Source organism: Eretmochelys imbricata, chromosome 9, assembly GCF_965152235.1.
Source record: "Eretmochelys imbricata isolate rEreImb1 chromosome 9, rEreImb1.hap1, whole genome shotgun sequence".
NCBI lineage: Eukaryota > Metazoa > Chordata > Testudines > Cheloniidae > Eretmochelys > Eretmochelys imbricata.
The window spans coordinates 21,892,780-21,912,205 of NC_135580.1; the positions used below are offsets into that span (position 1 = coordinate 21,892,780).

General features: G+C 41.7%; 1 protein-coding gene across 1 annotated transcript in view; it reads left to right on the forward strand.

Moving 5' to 3' along the window:
• KPNA4 (karyopherin subunit alpha 4) overlaps positions 1-19,426 on the forward strand; it is a 59,936-nt gene that overhangs the window by 33,445 nt on the left and 7,065 nt on the right. The window contains exons 13-15 of the mRNA XM_077825814.1: positions 1,073-1,177; positions 3,053-3,124; positions 12,101-12,263. Coding sequence (XP_077681940.1) covers positions 1,073-1,177; positions 3,053-3,124; positions 12,101-12,263 — 340 coding nt within the window. The remainder of the gene's footprint in view (positions 1-1,072; positions 1,178-3,052; positions 3,125-12,100; positions 12,264-19,426) is intronic.

A 19,426-nucleotide genomic window follows, 5' to 3' on the forward strand; every position in this document is an offset into this window, starting at 1 on the left:
TGTAAATTTAGTGAGAATCTTGTATTTTTTAATTAATATTGGCCTGCCTGTGTTGAATTTTATCCAAGTTTGCAGGTCTAGAATGCTCTGTTTTTTTTCAGTTGTTGGTTTGTAACTGTTAATCATGCACTGAGATCTGATATAGGTCTTGGGTAACTTTTAGCATTGATCTCAGCCTTGGGAAAACTTCACCCAGACTGGGGTTGGTTTTTTTCTTTTCTTTTCTTTTTTTTTTTCTTTCTTTCTTTTCCTTTGGACAAAGAAAACATTAGTTTTGTTATCTTCCTGGTAGCAGTGAGCAAATACTAGAGGGCCTTAATCTTAAAAATGTGCATTAAATCAGTAAATACACTTTTTCTGGATACTTCGGAACAGGGACAAGGAGGAACAGATCTTGCAGGGGCTAGGGAGAAAAGAGTGCCTTTGTCACTGTCTGTCGAGCGATGTTGATGTACAACTCCCTTTGGAGCCCATCCAGCCCTCCGCTGAAAATAATGCTGCTATTATGAATGGACTTCCAGGATATGGAATGAACTGTGAGGGTTCATTGGTGTTGTGATATATTTGTAGGAAAAAAATACCAGTTAATCTACCAGGTTTAGAGCAGATGGCAATAATCCTGTTTGGTCTCCCATTGTAAAAATCACCTTTGTTGCCCTGTCCTTTTAATATACCTAATTGGGTTATTGTTTGCAGTGTTGTAGCTGTGATGGTTCCAGGATATTAGGGTGTCTAGGTGGGGCGAGGTAATATCTTTTATTGGATCAACTTTTCTGTTTGTGAAGGAGATAAGTGACAGCCTGACAGTCTCACCAATCAAAATTGATCCAATAAATGTTGTTACCCTCACCCACCTTGTCTCTAATTGGATTATTATGATTCTTAATGCAACTACATACAGAACTACACTATTTAAATCTTCAATTGTATTGACTGAGTTCTAAAGTATGTTTTCAGCTTAATTTATGATTTTACTAGAACTGTAAATGCATGAAATCTTGCTGGAATGGAAATAGAATATTCAAATATTTCTTGTTTTTTTTAAAAGCTTATCTTTTTTTTCTTCCTGCAGGAAGCTGTATGGTTCCTATCTAACATCACTGCAGGAAACCAGCAGCAAGTTCAGGCGGTGATAGATGCAAACCTTGTTCCAATGATAATACACCTTTTAGATAAGGTGGGATAATAAATATTTAATTTTGTACTGTTAGCCCTGCTTTTTCCTCTTGCCGTTATTGAATTTCTGATGATTACCTAGACTTAAATCTGTTTTCTGTTTTAATTGGTTTGAGCTAAGAGTAAAAAGCAAATTTGCCTATATCACTAATTAAAGCGTAATACTTTAGTTAATGCAAGTCTAAATTTCCCTTCATATGTCAATGCTTGTCTAATCCATAGAGGAAAAGTAGTTTAGGGAAATGACCTTTTGAGAAATATCTTCTTACTACTCTAAATCTCATTACATTCATTTTTAATAAAATAACTATAGCCATTCAGAAGTTATTGTGGCAAAATTCTACACTTCCTTGTAGAAAGAAGAGGTGGGAATGAGCCTATACTCATATGTCTGAGGATTTCAGCAGACTTCATGAGAGTCAAGAATCAGTGTAATAATTTTTAGTAGAATACTTTTCAAGCATTCTGTTTAATCTTGAAAATTTTCTTTTGCCTTTTTTCTTTACTTGGAAACATTATAAGGAATTCTTCAGTGAGGACATTTGCAAACCCAGTTGCTTAGGTTGCCATACTTACCTACTTCCAGCAGAGTAATCCTAAATTAATCACGGCCTGGAGCAGGAGGCCACAGAACAGATGATGTCCCATTTTAAATCTTTACCACTGTAATTTAACAAAAGTAGATATCTATAATAGAAATAACTATATATTTGTGGTAGTTGTCTGCTAGCAGCTCTCCCTGCTATAGGTATGGAATTCCACATATATGTTCATTCCTCTATCTTTGGTGGGGGAAAATCATAGTAGCTGTTAGCAGACATTCCAGGATGCTTTCACTTCCCATCACCATATCAGTCTCTAATTGCTGGAGAGAAGAGGCTTGCTACTGTTGTACTAAGGTTTAAATATGATGGTTGGGTATGTGTGTGGAATACCAAGTGCAGGGTCAGTTTTTATCTTGCTTAGTCTGTTTTTTATTTTATTTTTTCCTTATTTATTTTTAGTCTCCCGGTGACAGAAGACTAAGGGGATTAACCTCCTGGTTAACGGAGAGAATAGGAGGTTACAGCACAGGAGGACAAAATCACAAGTGGGAGGAATAAGGAGTGACAAGATCATCATGAGTCTCTTACTAGTAGCATGTAGACTTACGAGCACAGATTTGTAGCTTAGTTACTACCAATATGTTATACATCCTGAGAACAGAATTCCATAAAGGAAGCATAATTTTCTATTAAATATAGTTTTTTGGGGGGTGAAATTAATAAACAGACTGAGTAGGCTAAAAGCTCACTGAGATCAAATGCTGACTCACAGCTTCTAAAACGATATGGCATATCAAAATTAACACAGTGCAATGTCTCTTCATTGCTATGTCTGTTACAGGCTGCTGGTATAGGATGGAAGGGGATAATACTACAATTACTTCTTTCTTCTTCCCATCGCTTCTGAAGTTCTCTGCTCTGGGTCTAAAGTGTTTTCCCCTGTCTTGTAACTGAAGGCTGTGCAAGTAGGACAGTGGCACATAGCTATGGTGGGTTGGATAGGAGGTAGAAGAATGAAGGTAGTATTGGGGAAAACAAACTCCTTCCTCTCCCTCACTAGATCCTAGCATTTTACAAGATTTTTCTGCCTTTCTTTTATTTTAACCTCAACCTAAACTAATGGGGACACAACCCGGAAGGTACACTGTGGCATCCCTACCATTGGAGGTTTTTAAGAACAGGTTAGACAAACACCTGTCAGTTATAGTCTAGGTATATTTGGGATCCTGGCTTGGCCTGGGGGGATGGGCTAGATGACTTCTCAAGGTCCCTTCCAGTGCTATTTTTCTGTAATTCCAAATAATGTACAGCCAACTATTATTGTATTTTAGGGTGATTTTGGTACTCAGAAAGAAGCTGCTTGGGCTATAAGCAACTTAACAATCAGTGGAAGAAAAGATCAAGTAAGTTAAATCTTTCTCCAAAATTAGTTTACTTCTTACCTTTTTCCCTCTTTGAGTGTATTTGACATGTTACAAGTGGGAGATTCAGTAATTTAAATTACCTGCCAAAATAAAGAGTCTCCTCAGACTCCTCCTTTCATTGATTTACGGTGATTAAGGGAAACAGATGTAAGAGCATGCTCAGGTTTCCATTTTTGGCCTGACCTAAGAATAGGAGTATCAGTGGTGACTAATTTTGAGGGATTAAAATTAGTTGCATTGTACTGCAGTACACCTTAATATTTATCTGAATAATTGCACTCAGTCTCCATTAATATTCTTGAGCTGTAGGTACCTTTACTCTTGCTGGGAACAAAGAGTACAAAAAATAAGTGTGAAAACCATTCAGGGATGGCTTTTTTTTCTAATGGTCCAACTTCTGTCACTGAAATTACTGTGCCAACAGAGCATACCAGGTAAATTAGGTGGGAAGCAGTCTCCAAATTGCCATAATATCTGGACACAAAATATAGATTAAGTTTATGTCCTGCTTCAAAAAGATAAGGTTCAAACTTTTTTTTTTGATGTTTGGAGTCTATCAAAATGCAACAATCAATGCCTTTCATTGTGTAATCGAAATTTAATAGCATTTTACTTTATGCAGCATAAAAATTCATATTTATTTTTTTATGTTTTTTTTAAAAATGTTGTACACTGAACTTCTAAAAGCACTGGTTTCTAGAACATTTCTTTCAAGTGCTTGTCTCTATGTGAGTACGCATGCTCCCAGAGCTGGAGAATTTTGAAAGCAGTGTCCGTTGGTCCCCACATGTGCCCTGGTTCACCTCCTGCTTCTGACCAAGGAGATAAGGGATGGGGGGAGGGGGGCAGACCAAGCGCCTCTCCAGTTCCTTCCCACTGCCACATATTTGGGTCAGAACCTTCGGCGTCTGAAGTTTCAGCTTTCTCCTTTCTGTGAATATATTTAGATGCCTGTAAATAGTTTTTATAGTTCTAGAGTTATAAAATTTTTGTCTGATAATTTTAGCGTTAGTCCCGTTAGGGTACTGGACTATGCCCAGGACTCTAGGCTTCAAAATTTGTCTCCCTGCCTGTGATCCTTCTCAGTCAGCGACAACCACTAGTGCTGCTTGTACTGCCTCATGGCAAGCCCACTGTCTGCTGTATGCTCCCCGGCCATACCGAGAAAGGGTGGGAACCTGGCCTTAAGCCAATAGAAGAGTCCAGAAGGCCACAATTGGACCCAGGCCAGGGACCCTCCACCCCGAACAGTGATGCTTCCTGCTACGAGGTCTGACTCATGAGCAAGGGAGTCTACCCCCAACAAATCCAATAAGACCCTGCCAAAGGAAGAGCAGGGAGCATTCTCATAATCATGAGACTGTCTTTCTCCAAATCCACTTTAAAGAAGTTGGATTCAGACTTGACTAAACTGTGCAAGTCTGTAAGCTCAGCCGAAGAGAACTTCAGACATCCTAAGTCTGAGACATGACAAGAAAGCCCATGAGTCTAGGGCTCCATCGGCTCTGGACTGTGATCCGGCAATGCCTCTGGTACCCCCAGACACAAACCCAGGGATCTGCCAGAACTGATGAAAACCGAACACAGAGCACTGGTTACCTGTGGTACCATCTTTGTCTTCAACAGCTGTGGCACAGACAGTCTTTGCTGCAGCTCTGGCAGTTTGTGCAGACAGGACCCCGCTCACTCCAGGAATTGCTGAGACTTACACTCCTCCTAAGGACATCTTTGCTCTTGCAGACCTGGAGTCTCCCGATCCATCAGTTTCCTCCCTCTTGAGAGAGGTTATAACTCCCCTAGGGAGCTGGCCTTTGGGATGAGTCTGTCTCCCATTCCATCTTCAGGCTATGATTTCTATCCAACAACTCTGTTGGTATAACTTTTTGAATGGGAATCAACTTTCTTCTCATTGGGAGATTCCAAACTGCCCAATGAATCTTTATTCCTTCCTCCAAGATACAATGTTCCAGTCAGAAAACCTGGAATACCTTGGGACCACCCTCCATCTCATTGCCTGTCTCAGAACCATCGGTACCCCATGCCATGGGGACCTCTGCAGCCCCTATTTGACCTATCATGTTGGCCGTACTGGGAGCTGTGGGACCAGTACCATCCCACAGCGTCAGTCCGGTGTGCTAGGGAGTCACCCCTTCCCACCCCTCTAAGAGGCCAACTGAAGCTGCCTCCATATCCTACTGAGGAGTATTCACTGGATCCAGTGGTTCCACTGAAACTGAGGAGATTGCCATCTTTGTCTCCAGATGAGGCAGTGATTCCAATGTTTCCATACCCCCACCCCCCCTCCTGTGACTATCAGGAGTTCCAGGAATTTCTTTGCAGAAGTGGAGGGGAGCTACAGATTCCTCATGAGTAGGTTCAAGATCCTCAACACAAGCTCCTGGACATCCTTCAGACCCCTGGCTCCAGTTAAATAGTATTTCTGTTAGCCAACTGGAGTAGTCTGGCATATTCCAGATACCTGTGCCCCTACCCCAGGAGGGCAGAGAAACTGTACTATGTTCCAGCCAAAGGGGCAAAATTTCTGTTTTGTCACACTGCTCCTAACTTTTTAGTCATCCAGGCCACCATGGAGAGATGTAGGCATCAACACCCCCAGTCTATCCTGACTGACAAGGAGGGCAAGCGTCTTGACTTATTGGGAAAGAAGGTCTTTTCTTGTAGTCTCTGGTTCAGGATATCCATCTACCCAGCGCTAATGGCTAAGAATGACTTCTGATCTATTCAGATTCATGGAATTTACTGATAGTCTCCCACATCAGGTCTGCACTTGTTTCCAGGCTCTCATAGAAGACAAAATAGTTTCCAGGCCCACTCTCCAATCAGCAATAGATGCAGCTGATATAGCTTCCAGGGCAACTACTATTGCCATCATAATGCGTAGAGTTGTGGCTCCATACTTTGGGGTCTAGCACACAGTTGAGTCACATCTGTTTAATCAGAAGACAGATGAGTCCTTATGGATTTTAAAGGGCTCCGGGGCCACCCTCAGCTCCCTGAAAATATATCTACCTGCCCCAAAGAGAAAATTCTACTGACAGACTAGCTTAGACAGATGGCTTAGTAGTACTTCCACCAGAGAAGACAGAGGTTCAAAAGACTCATTTCTCTGCAGCTTCTGCAACAGATTCCTCATCCCAGTCCTAGCCCTCAGCTTAAATTGTTATTTTTGATGGGAGCTTGAAAGCGGCAACCACTAAGTCCAAAAACTGACTTCCATACACCATTTGAGGGTCATCTAGCACACTTTTTCAACACCTGGAGTGCAATAACAGATAAATGGGTGCTGAACATCATTCATTCCAGTTATACAACAGTTTGTCCCTGCCCCCTCAAAAAACCCCTTCCCCATCCTCTCGGGGGCGGGGGGGGCACTCTAATGAGAATATTCTCAAACAAGAAGTAGAATTTCTCATACAGCAAGGAACAATAGAGTGGGTTCCTCTTCGGTACCAAGGGAATGATTTTTACTTGACATGGTTCATAGAACGTAGGAAGGCAGCTTTGGAGACCCATTCTTGACCTTCATAATTTCACCCACTTTATTTACGAACTCAAGTTTTGAATGATGATGTTGTCATCTATGATTTCCATTCCTGGAAAAGGACATGTGGTTTACAGTTCTTGACATGAAAGACTCTTACTTTCATGTGGACATCCACTCCACTCCCAGACGCATTCTCGGATTCATGGTGGATTCAAACCACATTCAATACAGATTTCAGCATTGCTACCACCTCCAGTATCTTTACCAAGCTGTGTTCTGTTGTAGCAGCCTATATCAGATGCCATGGTTTCACTGTTTTCGCTTACCTCAGTGACTGTCCCCTGTCACCATGTCACACCAAGAGGCCTATGCATCAACTTTGACAATGACTCCTCTCCTTTTTGGGGGTCAGTGCAAACACCGAGAAATCCATTCTCACCTCTACAGAGACTTCATGAGGGCGTCCTTAAATTCAGTCCTGGCAAGAGCTTACCTGCTGAAGGACAGGCTTCAGGCTATGAAAACAACCCCAGAGTACCAGTCCAGAGCTCTCTTTCCTAGGCTATATGGGCTCATACTTTTATGTCACACCATTTGCAGTCCTTCGTCTTTGTTACTTACAAGCATGACTTCAACTTGTATTCTCACCAAACTGACATGAGCACCGTAGTGACGGTTGCCAAAGTAATATTGTCCCTGTTAAGGGGAAGAATCGCCATCAGGTGTTCATCAGCGCTCCCTTCCTCGCCTCCACGCTGGACAGGATGATCATTACCAATTTATCTCTGTTGGGTTGGGGAGCCCATATGAACAACCATACAGCAAAAGGCACCTGGACATCTGAAGAGTCCAGGAGGCACATAGATATTCTAGAACTACGAACAGTTCAAAGGGCTTGTGAAGCTTTTGGTCAGACCACCTGAACTATGTCAACCCTCCACTACCATTCCTGCCTCGAGTTTTGTGCAGTATTTGGCAAGACATGGCATGGGTTATTCTCATTGCCTCCAACTAGCCCAGACAGCTTTGGTTCCCTAACCTCCTACACATGTCATCACTGGTACCAATAGTTATTCCTACTTTTTCCTGATCTCCTGACCCAAAGGAATGGCAAAATCAATCATACCAACCCATGTCTGCTTCATCTCAGAGCCTGTTTTTTGGATGGGCATCATTCTTAGAGCAATCATGTTCTGAAGCTATAAAGAATATCTTTTCTAATAGTAGGAAGGATTCCATTAGAAAATGTTACTTAGAAAAATGCTTCTACTTAGCTATTTGAGTACATCAGACACCTACTCCTCAGAAGCTGCATATTTTCCTCTCAGTCTGGGCTGTGCTCTTTCCTGAAACACAACAGATTTGTCCATCAGCTCCTTATGGATCCAATTGGCAGCAATCAGTGCATATCATCCACCTTCACAGGGCTACTGAGTCTTCATGCCCCAATGACTAGTAGATTCTGTAAAGGGCAAATCAGAATCTTTCTGCCTATTAAAACAAAAACCAAAAACACCACCTCCTCAATGGGACTTGAAACTTGTTCTGTCAATACTCACTAAGCCTCATTTTCAACAATTAGCTTCTTGCTCTGTCTCCCCTATCCATGAAAGTCACATTCCTGGTAGCCATCACCTCAGCCAGGAGCGTTGGTGAACTTGGAACTCTGATGGCAGATTTTCCTTATGCTATATTCCATAAGGACAATGTTTCCACCTTAAATTCACTTCCAAAGTAGTCTGAGTTTCACCAGAACCAGTTATCATTTACCTGCATTCTTCCCAAAACCTCACACATTCTCAGAAGAAAGGAGACTCCATTTCCTCACTGTTTGGCTAGCTTTAGCCTTTTACCTGCATAGAACAAAACCAATTAGAAAGTCTCCTGGACTTCGTCACCATGATGGAAACAGTCAGGGGTCAGGTGGTATCTTATCAGAGAATCTCAAAATGGACTTCGGGCTGTCATTTGCTCGATTAGTTATCTAATCTTCCACCTCCTCTTGGGGTAAGAGCTCGTTCTACAAGAGTACAAGCGATGTCTATGGCATTGCTTCAAGAGGTATTTCTACTTGACATCTGCAAGGCAGCTACATGGAGTTCCATCCACACATTTGTGAGACACTGCCTTGATACAAGCAGTCTTTCATTCAGCTCTGCTGTCTACACCCTTGCATCCTCCTACTGTTTGAGTATTGCTTGTCAATCATCCACTGTAGAATACACATAGGACCAGCACTGGAAGGAGAGAAAGTTGTTTACCTTATAGTAGCTGGAGGTTCTTTGAGATGTATGGTCCCTATCTGTATTCCACTACCTACCCTACTTCCCCTCTGCTTCAGATCTTCTCTGATTCATGGTAAAGAAGGAACTGGAGAGGCAGCGAGTCCATGCTGCCCTTTTATCTCCTCTGTCAGAAGCATGAGGTGAGCCCATGCACACATGCGGACAACAGACACTGCTTTCAAAATGCTCCGACTTGGGGCACGTGGAGCATATTTGCACCCACAGTGGAATACAGATAGGGACCACACGTCTCAAAGAACCTCCAGTTCTGTAGTACCTTATAGTAGGGCTGTCGATTTAATTGCAGTTAACTCACACGATTAACTTAAAAAAATTAATCGTGATTAAAAAAATTAATCGCAGCTTTAATTGCACTGTTAAACAAATATTTATATTTAATAGACAGAAGAGACAAGAAGGAAAGACTACATGAAATAAGAAAAAAGTTTATTCAAAGTATATACTGAACAGTATAAGACAGTTGCCTACCTTATAGTACTGTAGGTACTATACTATAAGGTAGGGCTGTCAAGCGATTAAAAAAATTAATTGCGATTAATCGCACGATTAAACAATAATAAAATACTATTTATTTAAATGTTTTTGGATATTTTCTACTTTTTCAAATATATTGATTTCAATCACAACATAGAATAGAAAGTGTACAGTGCTCACTTTATATTATGATTTTTATTACAAATATTTGCACTGTGAAAATGATAAAAGCAATAGTATTTTTCAGTTCACCTCATACAAGTTCTGTAGTGCATTTTCTTTATCATGAAAGTACAACTTACAAATATATATTTTTGTTACATAACTGCACTCAAAAATAAAACAATATAAAGCTTTAGAGCCTATAAGTCCACTCAGTCCTACTTCTTGTTCAGTCAGTCACTAAGACAAACAGGTATGTTTATATTTATGGAAGATAATGCTGCCTGCTTCTTATTTACAGTGTCACCTGTAAGTGAGAACAGGCATTCACATGGCAATTTTGTAGCTGGCGTTGCAAGGTATTTACATGCCAGATATGCAAAACATTTGTATGCCCCTTCATACTTCGGCCACCATTCCAGAGGACATGCTTCTATGCTGATGACACTTGTTCAAAAAGTAGTGCATTAATTAAATTTGTGACTGAACTTCTTGGGGGAGAATTGTATGTCTCCTGCTCTGTTTTACCCACATTCTGCCATATATTTCATGTTATAGCAATCTCAGATGATGACCCAGCACATATTTTTCGTTTTAAGAACACTTTCACAGCAGATTTGACAAAACACAAAGAAGGTACCAATGTGAGATTTCTAAAGATAGCTGCAGCACTTGACCCAAGGTTTAAGAATCTGAAGTGCCTTCCAAAATCTGAGCGGGACAAGGTATGGAGCATGCTTTCAGAAGTCTTAAAAGAACAACTCTCCGATGCAGAAATTACAGAAAAAAGAAAATCAACCATCTGCTGGTGCAGGAGTGGGCAAACTTTTTGGCCCGAGGGCCATATCGGGGTGGGGAAATTGCATGCAGGGCCATGAATGTAGGGCTGGGACAGGGAGTGCGGGGTGTGGGAGGGGGTGCGGTGTGCAGGAAGGGGGCTCAGGGCAAGGGGTTGGGGAACAGGAGGAGTGCGGATCATACGAGGGGGCTCAGGGAAGGGGGATTGGGGTGCAGGAAGGGATGCACAGTGCAGGAGGGGGCTCAGGGCAGTGGTGCAGGGAGGGGTGTGGAGTGCGGGAGGGGGCTCAGGACAGTGGTGCAGGGAGGGGTGCGGAGTGCAGGAGGGGGCTCAGGGCAGGGGGTTGGGGCGTAGGAGGGGTGCGGGGTGCGGCAGAGGGCTCAGGCGGGGTGCGGCAGGGGGCTCAGGGCAGGGGGTTGGGGCGCAGGAGGGGTGTGGGCTCTAGACCGGCGCCACTTACCTGGGGTGGCTACAGGGTGGCAGTGGCACACACTGGGGACAAGGCAGGCTCCCTCCCAGCCCCGTGCCGCTCTGGTAAGCGGCCGGCACCACATCCCTGCAGCCCCAGGGGAGCAGAGAGCTCCGTGCTGCCCTTGCCTGTGGGTACCTCCCCTGAAGTTTCTATTGGCCCCATTCCTGGCCAATGGGAGCTTCGGGGGAGGTACCCACAGTCAAGGACAGCATGCGGAGTCCTCTGCCTCTCCTCCCCAGGGGCCGCAGGGACATGGTGCCAGCCACTTCCCAAGCAGCGTGGGGCCTGCAGCGTGGCAATCCCGCAGGCCAGATGCAAAGCCCTGAGGGGCCAAATCCGGCCCACCGCCCATAGTTTGCCCACCCCTGTGCTGGTAGCATCTGACTCAGATGATGAAAATGAACATGCATCAGTCCATATTGCTTTGGATTGTTATCGAGCAGAATCTGTCATCAGCATGGACACGTTCTCTGGGATGGTGGTTGAAGCATGAAGGGACATATGAATCTTTAGCGCATCTGGCAAGTAAATATCTTGCGACGCCAGCTACAGCAGTGCCACATGAGTGCCTGTTCAGACTTTCACATGACATAAACAAGAAGCAGGCAGCATTATCTCCCACAAATATGAACACACTTTTTTGTCTGAGCAAGAAGTAGGACTGAGTGGACTTGTAGGCTCTACAGTGTTACATTTTTATTTTTGCATGCAGTTATTTTTGTACATAATGCTACATTTGTAAGTTCAACTTTCATGATCGAAGTTGCACTACAGTACTTGCAATGGGGGAATTGAAAAATACTATTTCCTTTATCATTTTTACAGTGCAAATATTTGTAATAAAAATAAAGTGAGCACTGTACACTTTGTATTCTGTTGTAATTGAAATCAATATATTTGAAAATGCAGAAAACATCCAAAAATATTTAAATAAACAGTATTTTATTATTGTTTAAACAGCGAGATTAATCATGATTGATTTTTTTAATCGCTTGACAGCCCAAACTTATAGTATAGTACCTATAGTACTATAAGGTAAGCAACTTCCTTATACTGTTGAGTGCATACTTTGAATAAACTTTTTTCTTATTTCATGTAGTCTTTCCTTCTTGTCTCTTCTGTCTATCAAAAATATTTTTTTTGTGGTGCCAGTAGCTTCCCTTCCTTTTCTTGCATCTTTTTACCTCACACACTATTTATTGTTACATTTTAACTTTATGTATGTTTTCTTTCCTAGGTGGCATATCTAATTCAACAAAATGTAATTCCTCCCTTTTGCAACTTGTTAACAGTAAAAGATGCTCAAGTTGTACAAGTAGTGCTGGATGGACTAAGTAATATATTAAAAATGGCTGAAGATGAAGCGGAGACCATAGCCAATCTTATAGAAGAGTGTGGAGGTATGATTTTTGAATAACTAGTTGGTGTTACTGTTATTATTATAACTAATGGTTTGAACATTAACCACAAATATACTCGTGGACTTTGCCGTTTATTGCATCTTTGTCTTATTTTTTGTTTAACTGTTTGTATCAAATCTCAGTATAAGGTTCACTTAGTGATTTGAGATATTTTAACAAACTTTTCTATTTGAAGAAACCTTAAATTGAATATATGTAGTGTATATGACCTAACTAGAAATATATATTTCACAAATTAGTACATGGAGGGTACCTTTACCTCATAGGCTGTAAACTGAATCAGACTTGGTCAAATTATGCCCAGGTAAATTTTAAAACAAAATATTAAGTGGTAATTTTGTTAATGGCTTTCAGGCATGTTTTTATTTTTTTAAATTGTTAAACACTTAAACAGCTACCATCTAGTTGGAGCTCTCTTTGAGAAAAATAAACCATTTTAGTATTAAATGTTTTAATTTAGTTACCACTACAAGTTCTGTGGAAAACTCCTACGTTGCAGGTAACTTCACTGAGATCAGAGAGTGGTGCTCCTTAAAATAAGAAATGCAAAGTCCATGGATGTATAGTATGAATAGATGAAGTTCAGGAGGGAACATTCTAAAGTGAGAGGTATTTGAGTAACTATATATTATGTTTAAAATAAACTCTTAGAACTTCTTGATACATTTAGCTGTGCCTCTATCTGCTGGATGGATAGATAGATACATATTAGATATATTCTACACAGCGGTAGTACAGTCTAATTGTCTAGGTAATCACCATAGTATCTGAGCACCTCAAACTTTAATCAGTTTTTATTTTCCCCAAATCTCTGGGAAACTTTTACAGTTAGAGAACTGAGGCACAGAGTGACTTGCCAAAAGTCACACAGGAAGTCTGTGGCAGAGTTGGTAATTAAACCAGATTCTCAGTTTCAATCGAGTGATTTAATTATGAATCTTTTGTAAGGCAGCATAAAACTCTCTGCTACTTTTATCTTAATGTACTACTTGTTTGATAAGTATGATTAGTAGGACACATCTCAGGCTTTTTCTTTATATCTGACATAATTCTGCCATTAAGGACTTGTCTACACATGTTAAAGTGGATTAAACTAAACCGGAACAAATGTATTCTGGAGTAAGTATACACACATGCAGCTAATCAGGAACAATTCCATGGGGAGACAAGCATATATATATATATATATATATATATATATATATATATATATATATATATATATATATATATATATAGAATACTATGGAGATATGATAGCCACAAGAGGGAGAAACTGCCTTTTGCCACTCAGTAGATAAAATGGCAAAAAAATTTTGCTAAGGCAGAGTTAAGCTGCCCAGTGGGAGTTCATGTCCTTGCAGAACATTTAGTTCAGCAAACTTCAGGAAACCAGTAAATATGGAGTTATGATACATGTTCATGTAACCTTGACTCTGGTCCCCTAGAGCTGGGAATAGCCACTGGGATTTATCTGCATACTCTCTGCAGCTGCATTCAGTTTGTGAGTTGTAGCTGTGTTGACTGACTGGTTTACTGTGGAGGCAATAGGTGGGACAGGTTGGAAAGGGTGTGTTCGAGCTGACGAGTTAGATTAGTTTGAGAGCCTCACAGAGCTGTGATTGTCATATGAGGAGATCAGAGTTTGCACTCACCTTGTGTATGAGTAACGGAAAGGGCAGAATGTGAACCCTGAGGAGCTAGCTATATCATTTTATTTCAAAATTGTGATAGGTTGTCTTAGGGTACATCTACCCTGGAATAAAAGACCTGAGACATGGTTGCAGCTGGCCCAGGTCAGCTGACTCAGGCTTGAGCTGCAGGGCTAAAAATTGCAGTGTAGATGTTTGGGCTCAGGGACCCTCCCCACTTGAGTCCAAGGGCTCAGGCTCCAGGCTAAGCCCAAACAACTACACAGAAATTTTACAGCCCTGCACCAGCGACTCAGGCCAGCCACGGGTGATCAATTACTTTGTAGATGTACCATTTAGTAGCAAGGCGCTAGGGGGTGGGGAGAATCTTGACACAGGGATTATCAGCAGTCAGGTGGGTTATGAGAGCAGTCTGTGGGTTTACTGATGGGTAAGGACAAGTATAGATTTAGATGTATCCTGTGACTAAGTATAAAGTGGTTGTTAAATTTCACAAGACTCTGTCAGGAGTATAAGCTAAGTATTTTACTATAGGGCAGGGTAGTTCCTTTCCTATAGAGTGAAAAGGCAGGGTGCAAATGTGTTATGGGTGTTTTGGGGCATCACTTTAAGAGGGATAGTTAAGGTACGCTCCCACATAACCTTAACTCTTTTTTTCGGGCTTTGTGACGTTTGGGCTCTTTGAGTAATTGCACATCATATCCATTATAGGTGTGTTCTTTTTCCCCTCAGTAGTATCCATTGGGGTGGCTTGAGTGCCCTCTGCCGCATGCCGTTGTGTGCTGGTATAAAAGAGCAGAGCTTTCCCCATCCAGTTCCATCTTATCACCAGTGATGACTGGTGCAAATGCAGACTTGGTTAATTCAAGTACTTCTCTCGTTCTTCTTTGTATATAGTTAGGTATAGTAAGTTTTTTTTTTTTTTAGTCAATTGTTGATGATTGAACAGCTAGGTTTCCATTTTTGGTCTCTTTTGACCCTTTGTCCTCTTTCACTGCTGGTACTGGAATGATACCTTGCTCACTGAGGTTTAAGTCCTGCAAGACTTCTGCAAATCCTGTTCCAGTCAGCTACCTGCATCTGTCCTGCCTGAAAGCTTAGGAGAATCCCACATCAGTCACACATATTTCATCTGTAAAAGTTTCAAACCCCACTCAAAAAGAGATAGGGAGGCATGGCTTAAGTTCTTGCTTATGGAAGCAGCACTTCAACCCCCATCAGAAAGGGTCACAGGAGTAAAGTGCCCCAAGTACTTCATCTTCAGTATGGAGCACCCCAACAGATGTCTGCAGTTCCTCAGTCCCATTCCCCTGTACCAAAAAAAAAACTTCAGACCTTTCTCAGGTTCCACCCCTTGCTCTTCTGCTTGGCACTGAAGCATGACCGAGGCAGACGCTCCACAAAGGCGTTTGAGAGAGAGGCCATCCCTGGAAAGCTCGTCACCTCCCAAGGGGGTCTCACTGCCTCCGGACTCTGTGCCATGTTTGTTAAGGCCATTCCTTGAAGGACACTTGCAGACCCAACAGCCGGTGCCAGTCCCAATCACCCTGGCAGCACATGCAGTTGCAGAAGACTTGCTTAGCCTCTTAGTACTGATATTGTCGACAGCAGAAGGCTCGCAGCCAGTGCCTGTGCCTGCAACTTATACCTCACCACATCTAGATCCTGTGATACCATTACTCAAACCTCTGTTGAAGCCTGTCTTGTTGAGAAGAGAGCCTCCTATGATTTTTGCAGTACTGCTATCACCGGGCTCAGACTGTCTCTCATCAGTCCCATCTGCATCGACCACTACTTTGCCTCAGGCATTTGACTCTTTGGACACAGAAGTGAAGTCCTCTCTATCTTGTCCAGGACACTACATCTCCTATCAGAGATGTTGGGACCGTGGGCTATCCAGCAACCCCAGCACTGGGTCCAGGCTTATATCAATGGCCATTCTGGCACTGTGGAGCCTTCCCCTCCAGCCAGGTCCTCCCCTCAACATTCTTGGACACAGTCATGAAGCGTGCACCAGAGACACCAGAACAGAGAGCACCATCCCCTGGTACCAAGACTGGTTCCAGGCAGCCTCCCCACCACAACTTATGGACCAGCCACCATCTCGGATGAGAGAGGCTCATCCCATCTAGTCACCTCTTCCAAATAGGCATTTTGATGGGATATTCAAGGACAGTGTACTAGCTACCTTAGTTCTGTCTGTTCCCCATCTTTTATTTACCAATCCCTTACCTCACTTCCTAAGTGCATGGGCTCGCATAATGTCAGATTGGTGGGTCTTAAGCGTGGTAGAACGGGGGTGTACCATCCAGTTTATTTCTACCCTTCCCCTGTCCCTCTTCAGGAATCACTCTCTCACGAGATTGCCCTTCAGCAGGAGGTCCAGTGTCTTCTTCAGGCAGGGTCCACAGAGGAAGTTCCATTGTCCCTCGGGACAAGACTTCTATTCCCTCCATTTCCTGATCCCCAAAGCAAAAGGGGGTTTCGGGCCTATTTTAGATCCAAGAGAGCAGCTTACCTTTCGGGGAAAGAGAACATGGTAGCAGATCAGCTGAGCAGATCCTTCTCCAATCAACTTAACCAGTCATTACGTCCAGAGATAACTAAGTCCATCTTCCATCTGGGGGGAACTCCCCAAGTGGATCTGTTTGCGACAAGAACCAACAGAAAATGCTCTCAGCTCTGTTCCTGGAGAGGGCTCAGCCAAGGCTCACTGACAGATCCCTTTCTCCTATCCTGGAAGCATTTCCTTCCATGCACCTTCCCTTCAGTTCCTTTACTGCCCAGAATAGTATTCAAAATAAAACAAGACCGTGCTCACCTCATTCTTATAGCACTGCATCGCCTTGTCAACATTGATACTTGACAACTCCTCTAACTCTCCCATTAGATCTAGACTTAATCCCAGGGGACCATGGACATCTGCTCCTTCCCAAGCTCTCCATCTAGCAGTGTGGCTGCTTCATGGCTGGAGCCTTTTGAAAAAGTCCAAAATGTGCTTCTGAATACCAGAAATCTCTTGACTAGAAATACTTAGCCAGGTAAGTGAAAGCTCTTCTCCATATGGTATTGTAGGAAAGATGTATCTCCAAAACGAGCACTCCCCACACCCCTGAGTGGCATAAGTTTTTGCCAACATAAGTGGTAATGTAGACATGGCCTACTTTTTTTTGTCATTTAATTTCTGCGGGTGGGGTTACAGAAAGAAAACTTGTTAGCATAAGTCCTTGTGTTCTACATGCTAACTACAAGTGCCAAGTGGACTACTGATCCTTGGCTAGTCTGAGTTTCCCCATACGTTTCCCTCCCCTACTCCCATAGTCTCTCTAGGTTTAACACAGAGCTCTACACATCCATCTGCAGCATAGAACACACAGAGGTGTGAAGTGGCCCATTCATCTCAATGTGATGGTCTCATCTGAATGAGAACACCTGAAGGCAGGGTGGATTTGATTTAAATCAAATTGCTTTGAATCATTTAAATCACTAGTCAGGAAGACTCGATTTTAATCATGGATTTCTACATAAAAGTGCATTCTTGTTGGTTGTTATAACCTTAATACATATTCTTCACAACTCAGAGATAGATGTAGGTTTCAGTTTTAGAAGGTACACACTATACATTTTTAAAGTGATTTATTTTGAAAACTTTTCAGATTAGTTTTACAGCTATATCAGAAGATGAATGCTTGGTTATTTCATTTACCAAAGGTAATTGAAGCAGATATTTATGAAGTCATTAGGAGGTGAACTATCTCCAATTCAACATGTTAATCATTAATATGTGGAGGATTTTTTTGCCATGTTGTATTTGGATGAGAACATCACCAGACAGATTTTTAAATTATTTTATTTAACTAAAACAACATTATGTATTCTGGATTTTTTTCTTCGACAGCAAACATATGATAATTTAACAAAACAAGGATATGAATTTTTGAATTTAGTTAAACGTTCAAGTTTTTTAAAATGGGGAGTTTTTTTGTTAAAATTGTTTTTAACTAAAATAGTTAAATGAAATATTAAAAAAAAAAATTTAAATCAACTATGTCAGCCAGGTCAACATGAGAAACTTAAGATATTGGCTTCTGCAGCTAACTTAGTCGTCTTCACCTACATTTTTCTGTTTTTTCATAATCTGGAAAAGAAAAACAAGCTTTCCTGCTTTTTCAGGTCCCAAACGATTTCTCAGTTTGGAATGAATTAGTCCAAAGGAAGAAAATATATTCTTTCTACACTGGCAGAAGAAGCTACTGCTGTTAAAAGTGAGATTATCACTTCAATAGTCTCTGAATCTAAGTGCTTAAGTGACTTCCACCAGTTTACTGGTGTGTCTTTCTTTAAAACATCATCAGCAAACATATATTTCTTGAATGGTTCACCCTTAGCTCTGAAGTTTATTGTAGTTGGCATTATGGAGGGATGATTGCTGGATGAGCCAACTCCTCTTCTTCAACAATTAAGGTTTGACCCTGGTACCGAGTATTGAGAATATTTGCAAGAAAACGAGCTGGAGATAGTGCTGGTCCTGTTTGTTTTTCTTAATGCTTGTAATGTAACTCTATCATTTCGTATTTCTCTTTTTAAGCTCTCACTCAGTTCCTTCCAAATTTCAGCAGCGTCAGCAATAAAACAGCTATTTGGCCTGCATTTTGTTCAAGGCTACAGAAATAGGCTTCAGGGTACTCAGCATGTGTTCAACATTTCTCTTAAGCCCAATGATGAGAACTTTGGCTGTGACAATGCCATCTATTTTTTCACTATTTTGTTTCATAAACTGTCATCAGATTAGGCCAGTTCTTGATATAGTGCTCAAAACAGTCCACTACTGAGTTCCATCGCACATCTTGTGGGAGAGTTAGCTTGGTTCCTCCCACTTTTTTTAGAGCAGCTGCTGCAAAGCGGTTGTTACGGAAGTATTTTGCAATTTCAACAACATTAGCCTTTATTTCTGGAACACTGAAGTCTTTGGCTAGGAGGTGCATCAAATAAACACTGCAACTGTGTGTTATTAGCTTTGGACTCTCTTCTAAATTTCTTCCTATCTTGGATACATTTACAGCATTGTCTGTGACCAAGCTGCGTACTACACATTTGAATTTTTTTTCAATTTATTATAGCTTTTACTGCTACTACTTGTAAGTATTCTGCTCTGTGTGCATTTCCTGATGTATCAATTGTTTCTGTAAGGAAGACACTCCCTTCTGTTGTCACACAAACACATACAACAGGATCATTGTGGACATTGCTCCACCCATCAAGACTCAGGTTAACAATTTCACCCTTTAGACCTTTTGCACACTGCTCAATTTCTCTTTCATACATTTTATCCAGCAATTTGCCTGCGACATCTGCTCTGTTGTGTGGACTATATTCTGGTCTTAATGACTGAACCATGTTCATGAAGTGTGGGTTCTCAATCATACGGAAAGGAGAGTTTGTTTCATAAACAAACCGGGCAATGTTTCGTCAATTACCTCTTTTTGTAAT